Source organism: Melozone crissalis, unplaced genomic scaffold, assembly GCF_028551555.1.
Source record: "Melozone crissalis strain CALT ecotype California unplaced genomic scaffold, PUWL_Pcris_2 ptg000057l_1, whole genome shotgun sequence".
NCBI lineage: Eukaryota > Metazoa > Chordata > Aves > Passeriformes > Passerellidae > Melozone > Melozone crissalis.
The window spans coordinates 11,071,957-11,092,815 of NW_026535835.1; the positions used below are offsets into that span (position 1 = coordinate 11,071,957).

General features: G+C 51.6%; 1 protein-coding gene across 1 annotated transcript; it reads right to left on the reverse strand.

The window, feature by feature from the left end:
* Window positions 1–1,764: 1,764 nt before the first annotated feature.
* HEATR6 (HEAT repeat containing 6) lies at window positions 1,765–20,164 on the reverse strand. Its single transcript, XM_054287373.1, has 20 exons — window positions 20,070–20,164; window positions 19,256–19,363; window positions 18,754–18,894; window positions 17,665–17,780; window positions 17,140–17,254; window positions 16,834–16,935; window positions 16,305–16,442; window positions 15,180–15,451; window positions 13,269–13,446; window positions 12,786–12,992; window positions 12,061–12,160; window positions 11,553–11,890; window positions 10,363–10,485; window positions 9,773–9,859; window positions 8,895–9,029; window positions 6,912–7,034; window positions 5,788–5,912; window positions 4,773–4,869; window positions 4,194–4,398; window positions 1,765–2,750 (listed from the first exon to the last, which is right to left on the reverse strand). The coding sequence occupies exons 3-20, from the start codon at window positions 18,889–18,891 to the stop codon at window positions 2,200–2,202; spliced, it is 3,150 nt and encodes a 1,049-aa protein (XP_054143348.1). The 5' UTR covers window positions 18,892–18,894; window positions 19,256–19,363; window positions 20,070–20,164; the 3' UTR covers window positions 1,765–2,199.
* Window positions 20,165–20,859: the final 695 nt, after the last annotated feature.

The following is a 20,859-nucleotide window of genomic DNA, read 5'->3' on the forward strand; positions in this document are numbered from 1 at the left end:
CACAATAAAACCTTGGCCAGGGTGGGGAAGGTGCTGCCTCTCCCCAGCCCGGAGCACCCCGTGCCCCACCAGGACGGAGGATGGGGCTGGGGCTGCCCTGTGGCTCCCACGGGCAGTGAGGGTGGCACAGGGCACAGCAGGGCACACCCCTCTGTCCCCAGAGGGCTGGCAAAGGGGGATGCCCTAGTGGGAATGACAGCAGCTCCCATCTGCTTCCTGGGGCACACAAAAACACAGAGAACACAGATTTCTGTTCAGAGAATAGCCTGACATTGGATGGGGCTGCTGGAGCACTCACAGCTCAGGTACACCCTGCTCCCAAGTGCCACAGCTGCCCCGGCATTCCAGCTGGCACAGGATGGAGGCAGCTCCAGAGATGTCAGCAACTTTGGGACAGAAATCCAGGCAAAGTTGTGCTTCCCTTCAGGGGCTATGGGACAGACTTCTCCCCAGGGCAGTGCAGAAACACAGGCTTGGTTCAGGTGTGGGAGCTCAAAGGTGGGAGCAGCTGCAGCAGGCGGAGAGGAAAGGAGCAAGGGAAGCTGAAGTGCAAATGTGTCACAGAGCCAGGACAGCCCAGCAGGGATGCTCAGCTCTGCCTCCATGCCAGGCTTCCAGCCTGACCACACACACAGGGCTGGTACAGCAGCAGGAGACATTCCTAGCAGAGAACTGGCTCCATCCATCCATCCATCCATCCATCCCTCCCTCCCTCCATCCATCCATCCATCCCTCCATCATCCATCCATCCATCCATCCATCCATCCATCCATCCATCCATCCCTCCATCATCCATCCATCCATCCATCCATCCATCCATCCATCCCTCCATCATCCATCCATCCATCCATCCATCCCTCCCTCCATCCATCCATCATCCCTCCATCATCCATCCATCCATCCATCCATCCATCCATCCATCCCTCCCTCCCTCCATCCATCCATCATCCCTCCATCATCCATCCATCCATCCATCCATCCATCCATCCATCCATCCATCCATCCCTCCCTCCCTCCCTCCCTCCATCCATCCATCCCTCCATCATCCATCCATCCATCCATCCATCCCTCCATCCATCCATCCCTCCATCCATCCATCCATCCATCCATGCATCCATCCATCCATCCATCCATCCATCCCTCCATCCCCTGGAAAAGGCCCCCTTGCCCCAGGAAGTTTTGGATCCTCTCAGCCCTTGAGGCCTGCTGAAGCCAGCAGCAAAGGTGGAAGAACAAAGCAGATGAATTTTGTATCCCCCAGAGGTTTTACGACAGGCAGGGCTTGCCCTGAGCTCTGTTCAAACATCCAGCCAGGATTAGGACAGCAGGCATTAACTGTGAGAGCCCCAGAGCCCTGCTCATTCCTGGAGCTGCTGATTTGTCCCCAGCAACATCAGAGAGCTCAGCACTGCCCTGGCTATCAGCAGAGTAAGCACAGAGCAAACACAGAGTAAGTAACCCCAGCAGAAAGGAATGGAAGGGGACAGAACTCCAGAACCACAAACAAATCCCTGTGCTGTTAGAACACCACTGCACCTCCCACAGAGGTGCTTGGAGAGCCAAAATTCCAGCCTTGGAGAACCTGCTTTGAATTTTCTGGCTTAGGCAGCACAGTGCCATCCACCTGGAAAGAAGGAATTGTGATTTTTTTGGAAGAAGGATGAGTGGAGGCAGCAGGGAGGCTCAGGCCAGGTGTACAGCACTGGGAACACAGACAGCTAAAGGCAAAGGCTGTTTGCTCTAAGCTATTCTTCAAATATTGGCATATTTGGGTTTATTGCAGGAACACAAGAGTGACAACATTTGCAGTGCTCTGAAAAACAAAATTCTTCCAGCCCCCTGCTTTACAAACACGATTCTGGATCCTGCAGCAATAGGAAGAAAATGCTTTGAGATAAGCTGAGGGAACAGGCAGCTTTATAAAACACACAGAGGAGGAAAAGGCGTTTGTTTTTCAAGCGGAGACGCTGTGACAGCAAAGTGCACAAACCTGCCCCAGAGAGGGCAGAGTTCCCCAAACACAACAATAAAAAATAGTAATAATATAAAAAAGAAGTCCTAGAGGCATTATTAACAAAGTCTGGAACAAAATACTTAATATCAGCAGCAGGAAACTTTTCCCCTGGATGTCCTGTGCAAGGGAACACAGCTCCGTGCTCCCTGTGGAACATTTGGTCGCTGGGGTGGGTTTCATCTCCCTCAAGCTTCTGCCAGCTCGGTGGCACTGGTGTGGTGTGCCAGGACATCCTGCAGGAACAGGGACACTCTGAGCCTGGCCTTGCCCTGCAGCTCTCTCTCCAGGGCACTGAGGTGCTCCATGGCTCCCTGCAGCGCTCTCTGCCTGTGCCCCAGGTCAGCGTGTGCCCCCGCGTCCCCCTGCCGGCCCGGGGAGCGCAGGTACTGCAGCACGTAGGGCCGGATGGCGCGGCCGTGCTCCCGCAGGCTGCTGCCCAGCAGGGGCAGGTCCGAGCCCCTGGCCAGCTGCAGCAGGTGCAGCAGGGCCTGGCACAGCTGGCTCCGCAGGCTGGAGCTGTACTTGAACTCCAGGAAGTCCTCGGTGTCCTCGCTCCTCCGCAGGGCCACCACCAGGGCAGCCCAGATGCGGCAGAACTGCTCGGTGGAGCCGTAGCACTCCCTCCTGCTGGGGACGGACAGCGCCATGGCCGACTTGATCCGCACTTTGAAGTTCTTGCACGACTGGACTACGGAGGAAAGGACGCTGAAAGCTTGCGTGGCCCAAGGAGCCTCTCCTGAAAAAAAAACCAAAAAACTCCCTTTTTTAATCAGCCAAAACATGCAAAACTATAAACGTCTCCTGAATATTTAACGGGCTGACATTGATTGAATTTATTGTGGTTTAAATGGGAGAATCAAGGGTTATGAAATATTAGTTGAAACAGTTAATCTCATGAAATTTTACAAGAGGACATTTGGCATTTATTCACACCTATAATCCCACCCTCACACTGTTTCCTGACATGACAGAGACAGCTGAACACAGCAGTTACCCCTGCCCTGGCACTGAAGGAGCTGAGTCTGCTCCACTGGGCAGAGCCCTGGGAGAGCTCTGACAGCAAACTCAGCTCCCTTGGCTTCCCCCTCCTTCTCCACCCCAGGGGCAGCAGACATGAGGATGTGCTCAGCCCCACAAGTGCACACATGAGGATGTGCTCAGCCCCACAAGTGCAGACATGAGGATGTGCTCAGCCCCACAAGTGCAGACATGAGGATGTGCTCAGCCCCAAGAGCAGACATGAGGATGTGCTCAGCCCCACAAGTGCAGACATGAGGATGTGCTCAGCCCCACAAGAGCAGACATGAGGATGTGCTCAGCCCCACAAGAGCAGACATGAGGATGTGCTCAGCCCCAAGAGCAGACATGAGGATGTGCTCAGCCCCACAAGTGCAGACATGAGGAGGTGCTCAGCCCCACAAGTGCAGACATGAGGATGTGCTCAGCCCCACAAGTGCAGACATGAGGATGTGCTCAGCCCCACAAGTGCAGACATGAGGATGTGCTCAGCCCCACAAGTGCACACATGAGGATGTGCTCAGCCCCACAAGTGCAGACATGATGATGTGCTCAGCCCCACAAGAGCAGACATGAGGATGTGCTCAGCCCCCAAGAGCAGGGATGAGGATGTGCTCAGCCCCCAAGAGCAGGGATGAGGATGTGCTCAGCCCCACAAGTGCAGACATGAGGATGTGCTCAGCCCCCAAGAGCAGGGATGAGGATGTGCTCAGCCCCACAAGTGCAGACATGAGGATGTGCTCAGCCCCACAAGTGCAGACATGAGGATGTGCTCAGCCCCAAGAGCAGGGATGAGGATGTGCTCAGCCCCCAAGAGCACAGATGATGATGTGCTCAGCCCCACAAGAGCAGACATGAGGATGTGCTCAGCCCCCAAGAGCAGACATGAGGATGTGCTCAGCCCCAAGAGCAGACATGAGGATGTGCTCAGCCCCACAAGTGCACACATGAGGATGTGCTCAGCCCCACAAGTGCAGACATGAGGATGTGCTCAGCCCCACAAGTGCAGACATGATGATGTGCTCAGACCCCAAGAGCACAAATGAGGATGTGCTCAGCCCCCAAGAGCAGACATGAGGATGTGCTCAGCCCCCAAGAGCACAGATGATGATGTGCTCAGCCCCACAAGAGCACAGCAGCCCGGGCAGGGGACAGCTCTCACCCAGAGGCAGGGCAGGGTTCCTGAAGACGTTGCCCAGCGCGTAGCAGGCGTTCCAGCGCACCTTCATGGTGGCCTCGCTGCCCACCGTGGCAATCAGGGCCTGCAGGGCCTCCTCGATGGCCTCCCTGAACCTGGGGTTGGCCACGTGGCAGGGCTGCAGGAAATGCAGCACGTTCCCCAGGGCACGCACAGCGTTGCTCTTCACCTGGAACACAAGAATACCCCTCTGTTTTTCACAAGGTTTGATTTCAACCCTGCTGTGAAATCATCTCAGAGCCAGCAAGGAGCACAGCTGGAATCACACTGGGTCTTCCTAAATGCCACCAGAAAGATCATTCTCTGCAAAGGGCCACAAACCAAACCAAAACCCCTGCACTGTGGAGAAGCCCAGTCAAATTCCCTGCAGTTCAAACAGCACAGGAACCCTCTGAACACCAGCCCTGAGGGGAGGGTCTGAGCTGCAGCTGCCCTCAAACACTGGGGCAAAGAGACCTAAAGTAACTGGTGCCTTTTTCCCGTCCTGTTTTCAATGCAGGGTTAATTAGCTCCACCAAGCCCACCCTGTTCCCCCAGCCTTACCTTGTCTCTGTCCTTGGATGCCTCTGTGGCAGAGCGCAGCAATTTCAGCAGCAGGACATCAGAGAGCTCCTCCTGGAAGCTTTGGCCCATGGTTTCCCTGGCAGGAGAAATCCCCCTGTGAACACCCAGCTGGGCTGCTCCATCCCCACATCACAGATGGGATACCCCCCTTTATAAAGGCCCATGAACAGCCTTCACTCTTCAGAGGGCTAATATGTAAGGCAGGCCTTTCTACATGTGACCACTATGTTTATTAATTTAAAACCAAACTATCAATGCAAGAAAGCTGGTTAGCAATGGTTAAATCTGTAATAAAAAACAGAGGGCAAGGAATGGCTCTCAGGGGCAATTCTGCAGCAGGAATATATGATAACTATTTTCCTGTTAAAAATGTAACAGTAGGTTGGGCTTCCCTCAGTCTCTGGCTTGAGGAAGGGTTAAATATTTATTAATTTTACTTGTGTTATGTTGGAAGTAAAGGAACCATGTAATTACACCAAGCAACACACAAGAAATGGAAAACTGAAAAGTGAAAAGTTTTAAAGAGTGTCTCAGAGTGACAAGGGGGAGTGGCTTCAAAATGAGTAGGTTTAGATCAGATATTAGATAATAACTGATCCCTGTGAGGGTGCCCAGAGCAGCTGTGGCTGCCCCATCCCTGGAAATGTCCAGGGCCAGGCTGGACAGGGCTTGGAGCAAGCTGGGATAGTGGAAGGTGTGAGTACAGGATGCTCAAACAGTGTCCCACACTGGCAGACACACAGACAGAGGGTGGTTAAAGAGAAGGATCCAAGCCAAAATTCAGCTTTTTTTGATGCTAAGGATCACAGAATCATTTTGGTTGGAAAAGCCCTCCCAGAGCATCCTGTCCAAGCTGTGCCTGACGCCCACCCTGTTCCCAGCCCTGAGTGCCACCTGCAGGGATGGGCACTCCAAGCCCCCCTGGGCAGCCCCCCAGTGCCTGAGCCCCCTTTCCACAGACAATCTGCCCACACTGGGCAGGGGTGCCACGTACATGTTGATGATCAGGGTGTCTGTCAGGTTGCCCAGGGACCAGGCTGCCTTGGCACGGACGTTGGGAGATTTGTCATGGAGGGAGTTCAGGATGGCGTTTGCTGTGTCTGCCACAAACATCACATCCTGCCAAAGCAAGAAGTCACACAGCCCTCAAAACACAGGTGATTCTCTTAGTGACACACTCTGCTTTTTCCAGGGAAAAGGGGAGAGAGACCAGCTCTGCTCATTTACTCTTCCAGGTGACACCTAATGAGCTCACGGTGCTGCCTGCAGCTTTGCCTGACCTTTAATTAACAGCCCAATGCTGACCAAGTCCACCACTCCTGGGTAGCTGCTGCTGGAAAGCTTCTATGGATTATTTAATTCCATTGGTGATTCAGTTACTTTGGATTTTAACATAATTACATGGACTGCCAACCTTATACCCATCAAATCCCACTCTTAAGCAATTGCTTCTCCAGACTCCCTGTTGAGCTGCCTGCCTAATCTTCTCTTCTATGGCACATTACACGTGCCTATGGTAAAGGATTTTCTTTCAAAATATTTTGGAATTAAACTCCAAAGTCAGCTACTGCATATTTTTTTATTAAAATTATTCACTTAAAATTACATTGTAAAAACTAATCTTCCAGCTCAGCCAAGTTAAGATGATATTTTCAAATATCCTTTTTTTTCCTCCAAATAAGCTTTATTTCTTAGTTTTAAGCAAAACTGAAGGCTTCCCATTAAAAACTTGTAAGAACTATAGAATCCTGGAGGTTGGAAAAGATCTCAAGGATTGAGTCCAGCACCAAACTCCCCAGAGCACTGCAGAGCTGTTCCCTTCACCCCAGCTCCCCCTCACCTCTTGCAGCTCCTCTGTGCCAACCCACCCACCCAGCTCCCACCCCTGAGAGCCTGGGAGGATCCTGACCTCTCTCCTTTCCCTCCCTCTTCTGCCTCACCTCCCTTAAAGCTGCACTGATTCTGCTCTCAAAGGAAGAGCAGGCCTGGAGCCCGTAAGGAAAACTATAAATACACTACAGGCCGAAAGCAAAGTGAATTAACTGCAAACAAACCCATGTCCCACATCTTGTGGCTCATCAGAGAGTGGCTCAGAAGAAGGGATGGGCTGGCTCTGACCTGCCTGAGGCACGGGAAGAGGATGTATACTCCCAGGGCACGGGCAGCAGCAGCTTTCACCAGGGGGTTCTCACTGTGGTTCAGGCCCAGCAGCAAGGTGACACACAGGATCTGCTGGTCACCCTGCAAGAGGAACAGCAAAGTGACACACAGGAGCTCTGTCACCCTGCAAGGTGGCACACAGGATCTCTGTCACCCTGCAAGGTGACACACAGGATCTGCTGGTCACCCTGCAAGAGGAACAGCAAAGTGACACACAGGAGCTCTGTCACCCTGCAAGGTGGCACACAGGATCTCTGTCTCCCTGCAAGGTGACACACAGGATCTGCTGGTCACCCTGCAAGAGGAACAGCAAAGTGACACACAGGAGCTCTGTCACCCTGCAAGGTGGCACACAGGATCTCTGTCACCCTGCAAGGTGACACACAGGATCTGCTGGTCACCCTGCAAGAGGAACAGCAAAGTGACACACAGGATCTGCTGGTCACCCTGCAAGAGGAACAGCAAAGTGACACCCAGGAGCTCTGTCACCCTGCAAGAGGAACAGCAAAGTGACACCCAGGAGCTCTGTCACCCTGCAAGGTGGCACACAGGATCTCTGTCACCCTGCAAGGTGGCACACAGGATCTCTGTCTCCCTGCAAGGTGACACACAGGATCTGCTGGTCACTCTGCAAGAGGAGCAGCAAGGTGACACACAGGAGCTCTGTCACCCTGCAAGGTGACACACAGGATCTCTGTCACCCTGCAAGAGGAACAGCAAAGTGACACACAGGATCTGCTGGTCACCCTGCAAGAGGAGAAAGGTGACACACAGGATCTGCTGGTCACCCTGCAAGAGGAGAAAGGTGACACACAGGATCTCTGTCACCCTGCAAGGTGACACACAGGATCTGCTGGTCACCCTGCAAGGTGGCACACAGGATCTCTGTCACCCTGTAGGAGCAGCAAGGTGGCACACAGGATCTCTGTCACCCTGCAAGAGGAGCAGCAGTGGCACAGGGGGGCTGAGGGAGCTCTGTCCCACAGGGACACACAAATTCTCTCCAACTCCCTGTGCCTGCAGGAGCTCCCACTCAGAGCATGCTCTGGGTAAAGTGAATTGAGCAGTGATTCCAGGAATGCTCCCAGCACACAGATCTCTGCTGTTGGGTGAGAGCAAGAAGGAAATCAGAGTATTGCTCTCATCCCCACTGCAGGAATGGCCCCTCAGGGCTAACTCAGAGGATGGGCTGCCCCTGCCTCCCCTCCCTCTGTGCCCCTGGTTAACCAGGACGGGGTGAGCTCAGCCTGGCCAGGTTGTCAGCTCACCAGCCCATGACAGAAGGTCACAGTGGGCACCGGCTTGACCCCACTTGGCCACAGGGACAGGAGAGGGAATGGGATCAAAGTACAGGGGGGTGAAGTACACGCTGTACTTGGAGAATTCCAGAGATACTGCTGGAGCAGCAATTCCTGGGCAAACGAGATCTGGCAGAGCACTCCCAGCAAGGGCACAGTGACACAGAAGGAACTGCACAATGCAGGGGGGACCCACTGCCAAGGCTTTCATGTTTAGAAGCATATTTCATGTTGCAAAGGGAAAAAAGCACACATGCAAATGGGTGCACAACATCAGGCCCTGGCCACTGGCTCAGCTAGCTCTTCAAAGGATTAATCAGCAGAATAACAATCCCTCAGCCCTCCCTCATGCCATGAAATCCTTGTCCTCCATCTCCTGTGCATCACTGCCAAGGCTGGGTGCTCATGGCAGGGCCAAACAGCTGCTGTGACCCACAGTTAATTGTTCTGACAGGCTAATTACTCCCAACACTACCCTTTCCAGCCTCCAACAGTCAGAATGTTCAGAAAAAAAATAAAAATGGGGGAAGGTTTCTTTACTTTCTCCTGGCAAGTTTTCGAAGGCTTTACACTACTGTAACCAGGTGGGCAAGGACAAAGCCTCAAAGGTGAAAGCACCACATGCAAAGGTGTGTTCTCCTACCTGCAGGAGGCTGAAGGCCTCTGGTAAGATAGAGGAGAGGGCATCACAGGCACTTGTCTGGAGAGTGGCATGGGGGGAGTTCTGCAGGGTGCCAGGCAAGGGCCCGTTCAACATCATTGTCCAGAAGGTCACAACCTGCAGGACAAGCAGCCAGGTTTATCTTCTAAACTCAGCAATTAAGCCTAACTTCTTGTCTTAAAGATGATCATCACATGCTGAAATTTACACTGCTTTAAATAGAGTCGCAATCCCACTCCTGAATCCACACAGCTGAGTGTTTTCATTTGCCTGACAATTTACATTCATAGCAAGTAACAGGAACCTGATGCTACTGAACACATTTCCTGTCTTGTAGGCTCAAAACTTAGCATGAGCCAAAGAAATTTTGAAGCTTGTCTCCTGCTCACAGAAGGAAGACTTAAACAGGCCCAAGTTACTCAGCTTCTGCAAACTCAGCCAACAAACAGCTAATGAACTTCTCTAAATTCACTTATATTGTGGTTCTGGCCACTCTCTCTGTACTTGTGACCAGGCTGGCACTTTAGCAACGCAAATTCACCAAAATTCTGAAAGTTTTATGCAGCTGTAAGGACACACACAAAATCAGTGCTGTTCATCCAGCTCTGGGCTACAGCAAGAGTTGGGAAGAGGAGAGGCAAAGACAAGGGGTTAACATCATGTAAAAGAAATAAACCCCAAGACATCTGTCCACAGGCAGGAACAAGTGCCAAGGAAGCCTGCAGGCACCGTCCATAGCGGCACCCACAGAGCTGCAGCCTGAGTCCCCTCCTGCCTCCCTGCAATTCTGTGTCTGTGTGTGTGCCAGGCACTGTGCAGAGGGCAGGCAAGGAGCTCAGGGAGGGGGATCTCACACTCACCACGCTGACAGGCACCGTCTGCTCGGGGGCAGTGGGGGAGTCAGGCTTGTGCTGCTGCAGGACACCCGTGCCCAGCTCCTCCAGAAGCTGCAGACAACAAAAAGCAAGGGGGTTTTCATCAGGGGTGACCCATGGAGCCACAGAACCTGCACCCACTCACCCAGGGAACAAAAAGAAAAGGTTCAGTGCTGGTTTGGGCTGTTCCTTCCCTGCTAGTAATGGAATTAGAGGAAAAGCCTTTCCTACATAAACTCTCCAGCAAGCACAGCATAACAAAGCCCTGCACAAAGAGGAAATCTTTGGGTCACAGAGCCCAGTCCCTGCCCCAGCTGATGCTCAGCCAGGGAAGCACCAGTGCTGTGGTCCTTGCACTTCCCAAGCTTCCTGGTGACTCAGCAGAGCCACAAAATTCTGCTGAGACTTCAAGACTGGAAGCTGAGGGTGCATTTCTCAAAGTGTCAGGGTACTGCGTTTCTGTATCACACTCACAGATGCTGTGAATATTCAGCACCACTCATCTGCATTTGCAAAGCACCCAGACAGATAAAACTGACTTGGTAACACAATGGTGACGTGTCTCCTGCTCTTACTTTGGCTCCATGAAGCTGAATGGATGGATCCATTTCTTCCATGCATCTGCAAGCCACTTCTCCAAGTGCCAGGAAATAGCTCTGAGCCATAGGGAAATAACCTTTCACAAGAAGGGCCAACACCTAAACAAAGACAAAAGAAATTCCATTCAGCATTTCTTCCTCCTGTTTACCCAAAATAGCCCAACTACACACTGAAATTATGTTAATGGGCTAATCAGCCCTGGCACCATACACTGAGCTCTGATGTAACAGATACACCTTGCAGCACAACTTCTGGAATGCCAGAGCTGATTAAAAGCCTCCCTGTTCCATTTTATTGTTCAAAGAAGAGCCACAGAAGCACGATCAGGTAGCAAGGCCATGAATTATTTAGTGCAAGTGAGGGCTCCTGTAGCCAAAAAAACTGAGAGCAAGACATTCTGTACCTCCTGAAACACTGCTGCTGCCTCCTGTGAAGCTGGATTTCACAAATATTTACTGTTCCAGAAAAAGAGTGAGACTTCTTGGGATGCATGTTACAAACCTTACCCTTTGCTGTGGCTACATGAATTAAAATAAAGCCAAGCCTCAGCATCCACAGGTACTCCCTGAGTCACTCCACAGCTCCTTGCTGGCTGTTCTCTGACTGCAGGGCTCTTCCCCACCAAAACTTTCATTTGGATTCTCTATGGAGAAGTTTGCATGGGGAAGACTCACAGTGTGCCAGCACACACCCCCAGGTAATATTGAAAAATATACAAAAGATAAAAAATCCCAGGTAGATGAACTCACTGCAGCAGGTTTGCAGTGAAGATTAAAATCCCAGGCAGATGAACTCACTGCAGCAGGTTTGCAGTGTAAAATCCCAGGCAGATGAACTCACTGCAGCAGGTTTGCAGTGAAGATTAAAATCCCAGGCAGATGAACTCACTGCAGCAGGTTTGCAGTGAAGATTAAACTCCCAGGCAGATGAACTCACTGCAGCAGGTTTGCAGTGAAGATTAAACTCCCAGGCAGATGAACTCACTGCAGCAGGCTTGCAGTGGGACAGTTACGCTGTGACCATGGGACCAAAACGTTTCTCCTTGAGCCACAGCAGCTCAGCCCCACTGCAGCAACAACCAGTGAGAGATCTCCTGAGAGAGCAGGGAGCAAAGGGACCCCACGAGTGAGGGGGCACTGGCTGGAGGCAGGAGCTGCCCTCCCACCTGCAGGGCCTCCAGGCGCAGGGGGCACGGCTCGTAGACGCTGCCCAGGGAGGGGAAGCTGGCATCGCTGTCAGAGCAGGAATCCTCCCGGGGCAGGACCACCAGGGACACGCACAGGGACAGCAGCCAGCAGGGCTCGGGGGGGGCACAGCCTGCAGGGCTCTCCCCCGCCCAGGGCACTGCCTTCCTCCACTGCTCGCGCCCGGGGGTGGCACTGCCGCTGCTGCCCAGCCCTGAGGAGCTGGGCTGCTGCAGGAGCAGCTGCACCTCTGGCAGAGGGGCCTGCACTGACACGATGGCCCCCAGCAGGGTGAGGCTGGAAACTCGAACGTTGACGTCTGCAAGAGACAATGAGGGGAGAAGAGAAAGCAAAAAAAATCCATTAGAACCTCACTGAAGGCACAGCATCCTCCCTCAGATAGATTATAACATATAGCCATCCCCTGCCTCTGAATTTTGAATCATGGAGCACAGAGGAGGGGAGGAATACAGCAGAGAGAATGCAAACCTTTGTGAGAGATGTAGGGCTTGATCTGGTTCCACACTCTAGTAAGCAGCCCGGGTTTCAATCTGCTGTAGGGTGCATTGGAAACCAAGTTTGCAAGGCACTGAAACACAGAAAGGTGCTGCTTACAATGTCAGCCTGGCCTCCAACAGGTCTGGTTTTACATTTGTAATTTAGGTCACTCAGGAAGCTCATTATCTGAGGGCACCTGAAAAAAGCCACCCCAATTATCTGCTGTGTGAACATTGGATACAAACTTGGTTCCTAAGAACAAGGATTTAACTCCTGTGAGGTGGCACAAAGACCAAGGAATTTTGATAGCCCACGGAAGGATTTGTCAATTTGGATTCCAGTTTTAAAGTCAATGTGAGTCTTCAGAATCATTTTATACCCTCATTCAGCTCCAAAAAGACTTTAAAAAATGTAGAAAAAGAGAACTCTGCTGAAAAGAAACCCCGAGACTCTGGATGAAACTCTGAGGAACCTGGTCTAATGAAAGGTGTCCCCGTCCAGAGCAGAGGACTGAAACAAGGTGATCTTTAAGGTCCCTTCCAACCCAAACCATTCTGTAATTCCATGATTCTGTAGGATAACTCAGTGAACTCCTGTGAGATGACAAAGATCTGTCAGTCACCACCATCACCTCACACCTCACAGCAATTCTGTGCAATCTTTCTTCAGGACATAATCTAGAGATCAGTGGGAGCACGTGGCACATCTGCAGGTACCTTGATGATCTGTGTCAGTGTCTGGGAGGAGGACTCTGCCACCAGGGCCAGCAGCAGGCAGCGGTGCAGCTCCCGGATGCTGGAGGCAATGGTGACAGAGAAGGGAGTAAAAGCTCTCTTGTGGTCATTGGCATCTTCAGCTACAGACAGGAACTGCTTAGAACCTTCCAGGAAGGCTGAGAGGACTTGAAGGGCACAGGCACGTGTCTGAAATGACAAAACATTTGTGATACCTTTTAGCACCTCCTTTGAGCAGGTGAAGAATTTTAAAATGTATTAAATCCTCTGTAGAAAGAGAAAATTCAATTCCAGCTATCTTTTTTCATAACTTTAGGCAATACAGAACCAATCCTTTGTTTCCTTAGCCAATGCTTCCTATTTGTTTCTTGGGTAGTAGCCAAATACTTACTGAGGGCCAGAGAAGACAACTCCTAAGATTAATGGGGGAAAACAGAACAATTTTTGTACTCAGAAGTGCCTGACCTTTGGAGAAGGGTCCTTCAGAGCAATAGTCATCAGGGACACAGACTGGGGGCTGCCAATACCAGGGGCATCAGGAACAAATGCTGACCAGTAGCCATACAGAACTCTCTTTTCTATTGACTTGATAGTGGAGAGGAAACAGGCCAGAGCCCCTTGGCGAACATTGGCTTGGTAAGACCTTAAAACAAACAAAAAGATTAATGAGAACAGCAGGGACAAGGGATGGGCTCCACCTCTTTCATGTGTATTAGTGGCTGGCTGTGAGAGGAAATCTTTTAGACCAAGAACAGGAAGAGGAAGAACGAATTTACTTCCAAACCAACACAAATTATTGCCTTCCAATTTTCTCATACCATCCCATAAATCAAAAGGGAAAGTGACTCCCTCAGCAGTTTTGCTTAAAAACAAAGGATGGTGTGGAAGGGTTCTGTGGATCTGTTATGTGCACAGCATCACCTCCCTTTGCTCTGTAAGAACCCATGGCACTGCTCTGTGTGTTTATGGGCACAGCAATCACCTCCCTGTGCTCTGTATGAACCCATGGCACTGCTCTGTGTGTTTATGGGCACAGCAATCACCTCCCTGTGCTCTGTATGAACCCATGGCACTGCTCTGTGGATCCCATGTGTGTTTATGGGCACAGCATCACCTCCCTGTGCTCTGTATGAACCCATGGCACTGCTCTGTGTGTTTATGGGCACAGCAATCACCTCCCTGTGCTCTGTATGAACCCATGGCACTGCTCTGTGTGTTTATGGGCACAGCAATCACCTCCCTGTGCTCTGTATGAACCCATGGCACTGCTCTGTGTGTTTATAGCACAGCATCACCTCCCTGTGCTCTGTATGAACCCATGGCACTGCTCTGTGTGTTTATAGCACAGCATCACCTCCCTGTGCTCTGTATGAACCCATGGCACTGCTCTGTGTGTTTATAGCACAGCATCACCTCCCTGTGCTCTGTATGAACCCATGGCACTGCTCTGTGTGTTTATGAGCACAGCATCACCTCCCTGTGCTCTGTATGAACCCATGGCACTGCTCTGTGTGTTTATAGCACAGCATCACCTCCCTGTGCTCTGTATGAACCCATGGCACTGCTCTGTGTGTTTATGAGCACAGCATCACCTCCCTGTGCTCTGTATGAACCCATGGCACTGCTCTGTGTGTTTATAGCACAGCATCACCTCCCTGTGCTCTGTATGAACCCATGGCACTGCTCTGTGTGTTTATGAGCACAGCATCACCTCCCTGTGCTCTGTATGAACCCATGGCACTGCTCTGTGTGTTTATGAGCACAGCATCACCTCCCTTTGCTCTGTATGAACCCATGGCACTGCTCTGTGTGTTTATAGCACAGCATCACCTCCCTTTGCTCTGTAAGAACCCATGGCACTGCTCTGTGTGTTTATGAGCACAGCATCACCTCCCTTTGCTCTGTAAGAACCCATGGCACTGCTCTGTGTGTTTATAGCACAGCATCACCTCCCTGTGCTCTGTATGAACCCATGGCACTGCTCTGTGTGTTTATAGCACAGCATCACCTCCCTGTGCTCTGTATGAACCCATGGCACTGCTCTGTGTGTTTATGAGCACAGCATCACCTCCCTTTGCTCTGTATGAACCCATGGCACTGCTCTGTGTGTTTATAGCACAGCATCACCTCCCTGTGCTCTGTAAGAACCCATGGCACTGCTCTGTGTGTTTATAGCACAGCAATCACCTCCCTGTGCTCTGTATGAACCCATGGCACTGCTCTGTGGATCCCATGTGTGTTTATGGGCACAGCATCACCTCCCTGTGCTCTGTATGAACCCATGGCACTGCTCTGTGTGTTTATAGCACAGCATCACCTCCCTTTGCTCTGTAAGAACCCATGGCACTGCTCTGTGTGTTTATAGCACAGCAATACCTCACTTTGCTCTGTATTCCTCCCTCAGTGTCAGAGAACTCTGACTCGCTGCTGCTGAGGCGTTTGCAGGGCTGCCAGCTCGGGGGCTCCTTCCCAGCACACACGTCTGACACACGAGGCTGAGGGCAAGGGCTGCTCTGCACATCCCCCAGCTGCAATTTCACCATGGCTGCTCCCAGCACCGACTCTTCTCCTGCATCCCCTGAATCTTCTCTTCCTTCTTCCCCAAACTCTCCCTTCTTTTGTTTCCCTTTGCACTTTTTTCTTCGGCTCTAGGACAAAAAATTGATTTTTTTAGTCAACGCTTAATGAATACATAAATGCAGTTACATGTCTCTGCAATACTCTACACACAGTCACTCTTCAGTATCTGAGTTTTTATATTCTTCAATAGGCACAAAATTTCAGTAGTACCTAAGAAAACAGTTTATAACTGAATAGCCTCAAAACCTAACCTTTGGCTTCTTCATCCCTAAAGCAAAATATATCCAAGGAAATTTTTAGCTAAAAATCATATTTCTCACAAAAGTGATTAAAGAACAACACTAAATACTTCTGTAGTTCTTTCAGATTTACAGTAGGTAACACTAAGTAACCTTCCTTCTCAGCACCAAAATAAAAACAAGTCAGCATGACTAGATAACCTTATTTTCTCTAATGTCTTTCAGATAATCAGTAATCCAAAGTATTCACACGTTAAAAAATAACCTGTAGAAGGATTGAGCAGAACAGATGAGGCAAGAAATCAGTCTTAAATGAACTTGACTTCCCTAAGAAAGAGTCAAACAATTGTGCAAGTGTTAGGAGAGAAAACGTGACTTATAAAATCAAAAGCTTTGGCGAGTTTGCACGCATCAATCCCGTGCCTGCAGGCCAGGAATTCTTGGCTCTGGATGAATAATTGTTGCATAGAGCTTAACTGAGGGAAGCCAAGCCCTGCAGAGCCATTTGTCCCTGTCACCTGAGTTCCCAAAGCAATTTTACTCAGTGCAGAATTTGTAATCATCACCTTTGAAGCAAAGAATTAAACGTGCCACACGCTCAGGATGTGAAGAGCCACCAGTACCATGAGAGGTAAGACACAACACAACAAACAGGCTGGAGAACAGGAGCAGCCCAGCTTACCCCTGTCTGCTTAGAGGTGGCTGGTTCTGAGTGCTCCTGCTTGGCAGGTGACCTTTTATCATACTGAGGTAAGGGAGCAGGGTACAGGGCTGTGGGCACCTCAATGCTCAGTCCTGGCAGCCCATGGAACATGCATTTCTGCAACAGGAACACAAATGTTAGCATTCTGGCTTTTCTCATGCACAGATTTACTGAATTCACCCATTTTCAGCTGCGCTATTCCCCCAGGTCCTGCCTCTCCCATGTACATCTCCATGCAACATCTGAAATCCATCTACATGTAGAAGGATTTCAAGTAGGTCTAAAAACCCCCATCTTCCCCATCTCCCTCTCACACTCTGCAGTGGGAAGTGCAGTGAAGATGCTCTGAGAGAAACTCAGTATATTTTTCTCTAACATCTCACACTCCATTTCCTCCCATGCTCAGGCTTCTCTGCCCCCTCTTGTTCACCTTCTACTGATTCCCACTGAACAGCACCTGGAACCTCCCAGGGGCTGCCTCTTCCCCCATGTGGATTGAAGGATTTACCTTTAACACTGCCAGCAGAGCTCCAATTTGGTCAATTTGCATCAGTTTCATCTTCCCACCATTGAGAAGCGACTGGACACCTTTCAGTGCACTTTGCAGTAACTGAAAATAAAGAATTACTTACTCTTCCTTCCCAAAACGCTGCAGGTTCACATCTTTCAAGGCAGTTACAGTTTTGCTCAACTGGGACAGTAATATGATAAATTATGGACGATTAAAGCAAAATCCTAATTGACAACATTCCAAATTCCATATATTCCAGCAGCACAACCTCCTAATTAGAGTATTTTAGACAATTAGACTTACCATGCAAAAAGTGATGTCATCCACATCAGTGGTTTTTGAAGACTGCAGAACACTTAGGAAAGTTTGAAAACAGACACTTCTGTAGGACTCATCCAGGTATGGCTGCCCAGGGACACTAAAATCAGAGCAGGAGGAGACACAAGGTTGGTTTACAGTCTGTCCACAGGCTCATAAAGTTACACAAAGTCCCACCCAAGCCCCCTGATAGCCTGCAGAGGATGGCTGGATGGAAAGGGATGGATGGATGGATGGATGGATGGATGGATGGATGGATGGCTGGCTGATGGAAAGGGGGCAGCTCTACCACACAGAGAACCACAGGAAACCTTCTGCATGAAAAACCAGACAGCACAAAGCTTTTCTTTTCTTCCCCAAACGACCCCCTGTAACGTTGTTTCTGGAGGACTGAGAGTTAGGGGCTTGTGCACAGATAAAGCTCTGCATTTCCCATTCATGCACCACACCCTGGTGGCCCTGTGCTGGCAGATGCACACTCTGTAACCCCCAGCCAAGGGCTGCACCCACCTGAGACACAGGTTGGCCATGCTGCGCACGGCTGCCCTCCTGAGCTCCACGTCAGGCTGGGCTGGGTCACTGAGCTGCAGCAGGAGCCCAGCCGTGCCCAGCAGGTCTGGGAAGAACTGAAAACAAAGCACCAAGAGCCATCAGGGGTCAGTGCTCCTCCCTCAGCCTGCTGGGTCTGGGGTTTGGGGATAAACATCAGGGCAGGTGGCTGGAGCCTGGCTGGACACCGGGTGCCCACCAAAACTGCCCCTCACATGGGCAGGGGAGAGAAAATATAAGGAAAGGATCATGAATTTCCACAAGGAGAGGTCACCCACTGATAACCATCATGGGCAGAGCAGACCTGACTTAGTGAAATCGATTGAATTCATTACCAATCAAAAATCAAAGCACAATAATGAGAAGTAAAACAAACCTAAAAAATTCTCAGCTGCAACTTCAGATTCCAGAGACAGATTTATGTTTATAAAAAGCAGCATGAAAACCCTAATTCCTTAAGTGCTCTTATTTTGTATTGAGAAAGGACAGAGCTGAGCACAGTTCAGCTGAGTCCCAGTTTATGCTCTCCTCCCAGACATGGAGCTGAGCTAGGAACAACTGCTGCACCAAGCTGCTGCCACTCCATGGGCTCCAAGCCCACACAAGCTGGCAGCTCCCAAGCTGTGAGCATCACCACCCCATGCTCATCCCAACAGCAGACACTGCTCTGCAAGCTGCCACGAGCTGCTGACAGCAGGAGGATTCAGCTTTCCAAACTCTGTCAGCTGCAGCAACGAGGAGCTCACACAGGATTGATACCCGAGAGCCACTGAGCAAAAGCCCTGATCTGGTTACAGGATGGATTTCTGGAGCCTGCCTGGGGAGTTATGTGCAATTTCAAGCTCCCTGTGGTCTCCCTGCCTGAGGCACAGGGTGGTTGGTCTGCAGGCTTAGCCTGTGCCCTTGTTTAATGGTGATCCCAACAGCTGCAGCCTGCAGGTACACAGTATTCCACAATGGAATAATAATTATTAATAAATACAACTGAAATTCAACTTTGCAGTGGTGCAAATACTTTTGTTGTTACTTTCTCTCTGTTTGTAAACTCACCTTCTGACACTTAGGCCCATTATTGTAAACAAGAGCTGCTAAGGCTTGCAGAATTTCAACATGTGTCCAGGAGCTGCACTGCCTCAGAGCAGAGATGCAGTAGGAGAGAAGGAAATTCAAGCTCTGCTCATCAACCATCACCTGTTGTAACAGAAAAGGTCAACATAAATATGATCTTGTACTGCTGCAGTCAATAAACCCACAGAAACTGGTCAGAGATTCAGTTTGTTAAAATGACACACCAGCAGAGATCACACCTGACCAGGAATGGATAAATCTGTACAAGTGTCCTAAAACCAAGACTATTTCCCATGGTGAATCACTTCTGACTGAGAGGTGGTTTTATGAGGAACCATGCTAAAACCAGGTCAGAGGCTCAGCTACCCAAAAACAAGTAATACAGTGAAAATCCAAGAAACTCTGCCTGAAGGTTGGCTCCACAGCCCTGGAAAAGGACAGAGTTCCATTGGCTTATTGAGGGACATGGCCAAACTCTTCCTACCTGGTATCTGTTGAGTAAGTGATGGATGAGCTGACAGACTTTGCTGACAAGATGTTCCTGATCAAGGGGAACCAACTGACAGCCTTGGACAAGCACAGCACAAACATCCTGGAAGAGAAAGCCTCAGCTTATTATTTAGGGACTACAAAGACAGCAATAACAGCTCAAGAAAATATACCAAGTTAGATCGAGGAACAGAACAGTACTGTCCAAAAATCAGTTAATTCCAAAGCGCAAAGTAAGCCTGCTTTGGAAATAAAATGAAGGCAAACCAGTGTGATAATGAAGTACTGTGTGTTGCCAATGGAGTAGCATCCATGCCGTTCATCTAGAGAGCTCAGCTTTCAATTTAAAAAATTACTATTTTTCCAACATCAGACTATGAAAATTGCCAAGTCCCACCCATTGGTGTGAGAGGCACCAGGGAAGGGACGGGGGAAGGTGGGCAGAGGGAACATCCCGCCCGCAGCGGGGAGAACAGAACGCGGGCTGGAACCCTCGGGACTCCTCAGGAGGGGACACGGGAATGGCAGAGCGGGGCACAGGGCTGGGCAAGGCGGGGCACAGGGATGGGAACAGCGATGGGCACAGGGTTGGACACAGCGGGGCACAGGGATGGGCACAGGAATGGGCACAGCGGGGCAGAGCGATGGGCACTGCGATGGGCACAGCGATGGGCACAGCCGCAGCACGCCGTCCCCACAGCGGCCCCCGCCCAGCCCCGCACACGTGCGCTCCCACACGGGCACGGCCGCCTCCTCCTCCTGCTCCCCGCGCGGACACAGCGGCAGTGCCGGTGCCCATCCCGCGGTACCTGCGGGCCGGGCACGGCCGGGGGCTCGGGCCCGCAGCTCTCGGAGATGAGCTGGTCGAAGAGCAGGTGCAGCTCCGTGCGGCGGCCGCCGCCGTCGGGCCGGGCCCGCAGCGCGCCCAGCCGCGCCAGGCAGCGCCGCAGCGACCCGGCCGGGCCTGGCTCCGCTGGCTCCGCCGGCTGCCCCGGACCCGCCATGGCCTGAGACCCGGCCGGGCCTGGCTCCGCTGGCTCCGCCGGCTGCCTCGGCCCCGCCATGGCCTGAGACCCGGCCGGGCCTGGCTCCGCTGGCTCCGCCGGCTGCGGCCCCGCCGCCGCCATGGCCGCGCCCCGCCCCGCCGCTATGGCAACCGGAGCCCTTCCGGGGCGGCCGCGGCTACGGCGGCCCGGCGGGCGGCGCTGAGGGCCGGGCAGGGCCGGGCCGGGCCCGCGGCAGGTGGCGGTGCCCGCCCGCCTGTGGGACAGCCCCGGGAACAGCAGCCGTGTTCCAGCGCAGGGTCACCCCGCGTGGGACAGCCCGGGGCTGCGGGAACAGCAGCCGTGTTCCACCGCAGGGTCACCCATGGTGGGACAGTCTCTCGAGAGCAAGCCGGCCCTCCCTGGCCGTGTCCCCAAGTGCCGCATCCACGCGGCTTTTAAATCCCCCCAGGGATGGGGACTCCGCCTGTGCCAGGCTGGACAACATGTTCCACGAAGAAATTTTCCCGGTGTCAATTGTGAAGCTCGCCTGGTGTGGAGGATTTGATGGCTGTAAACCAAAATCAGATGCTGTGCTGTGAGAGGATGCTCCTGT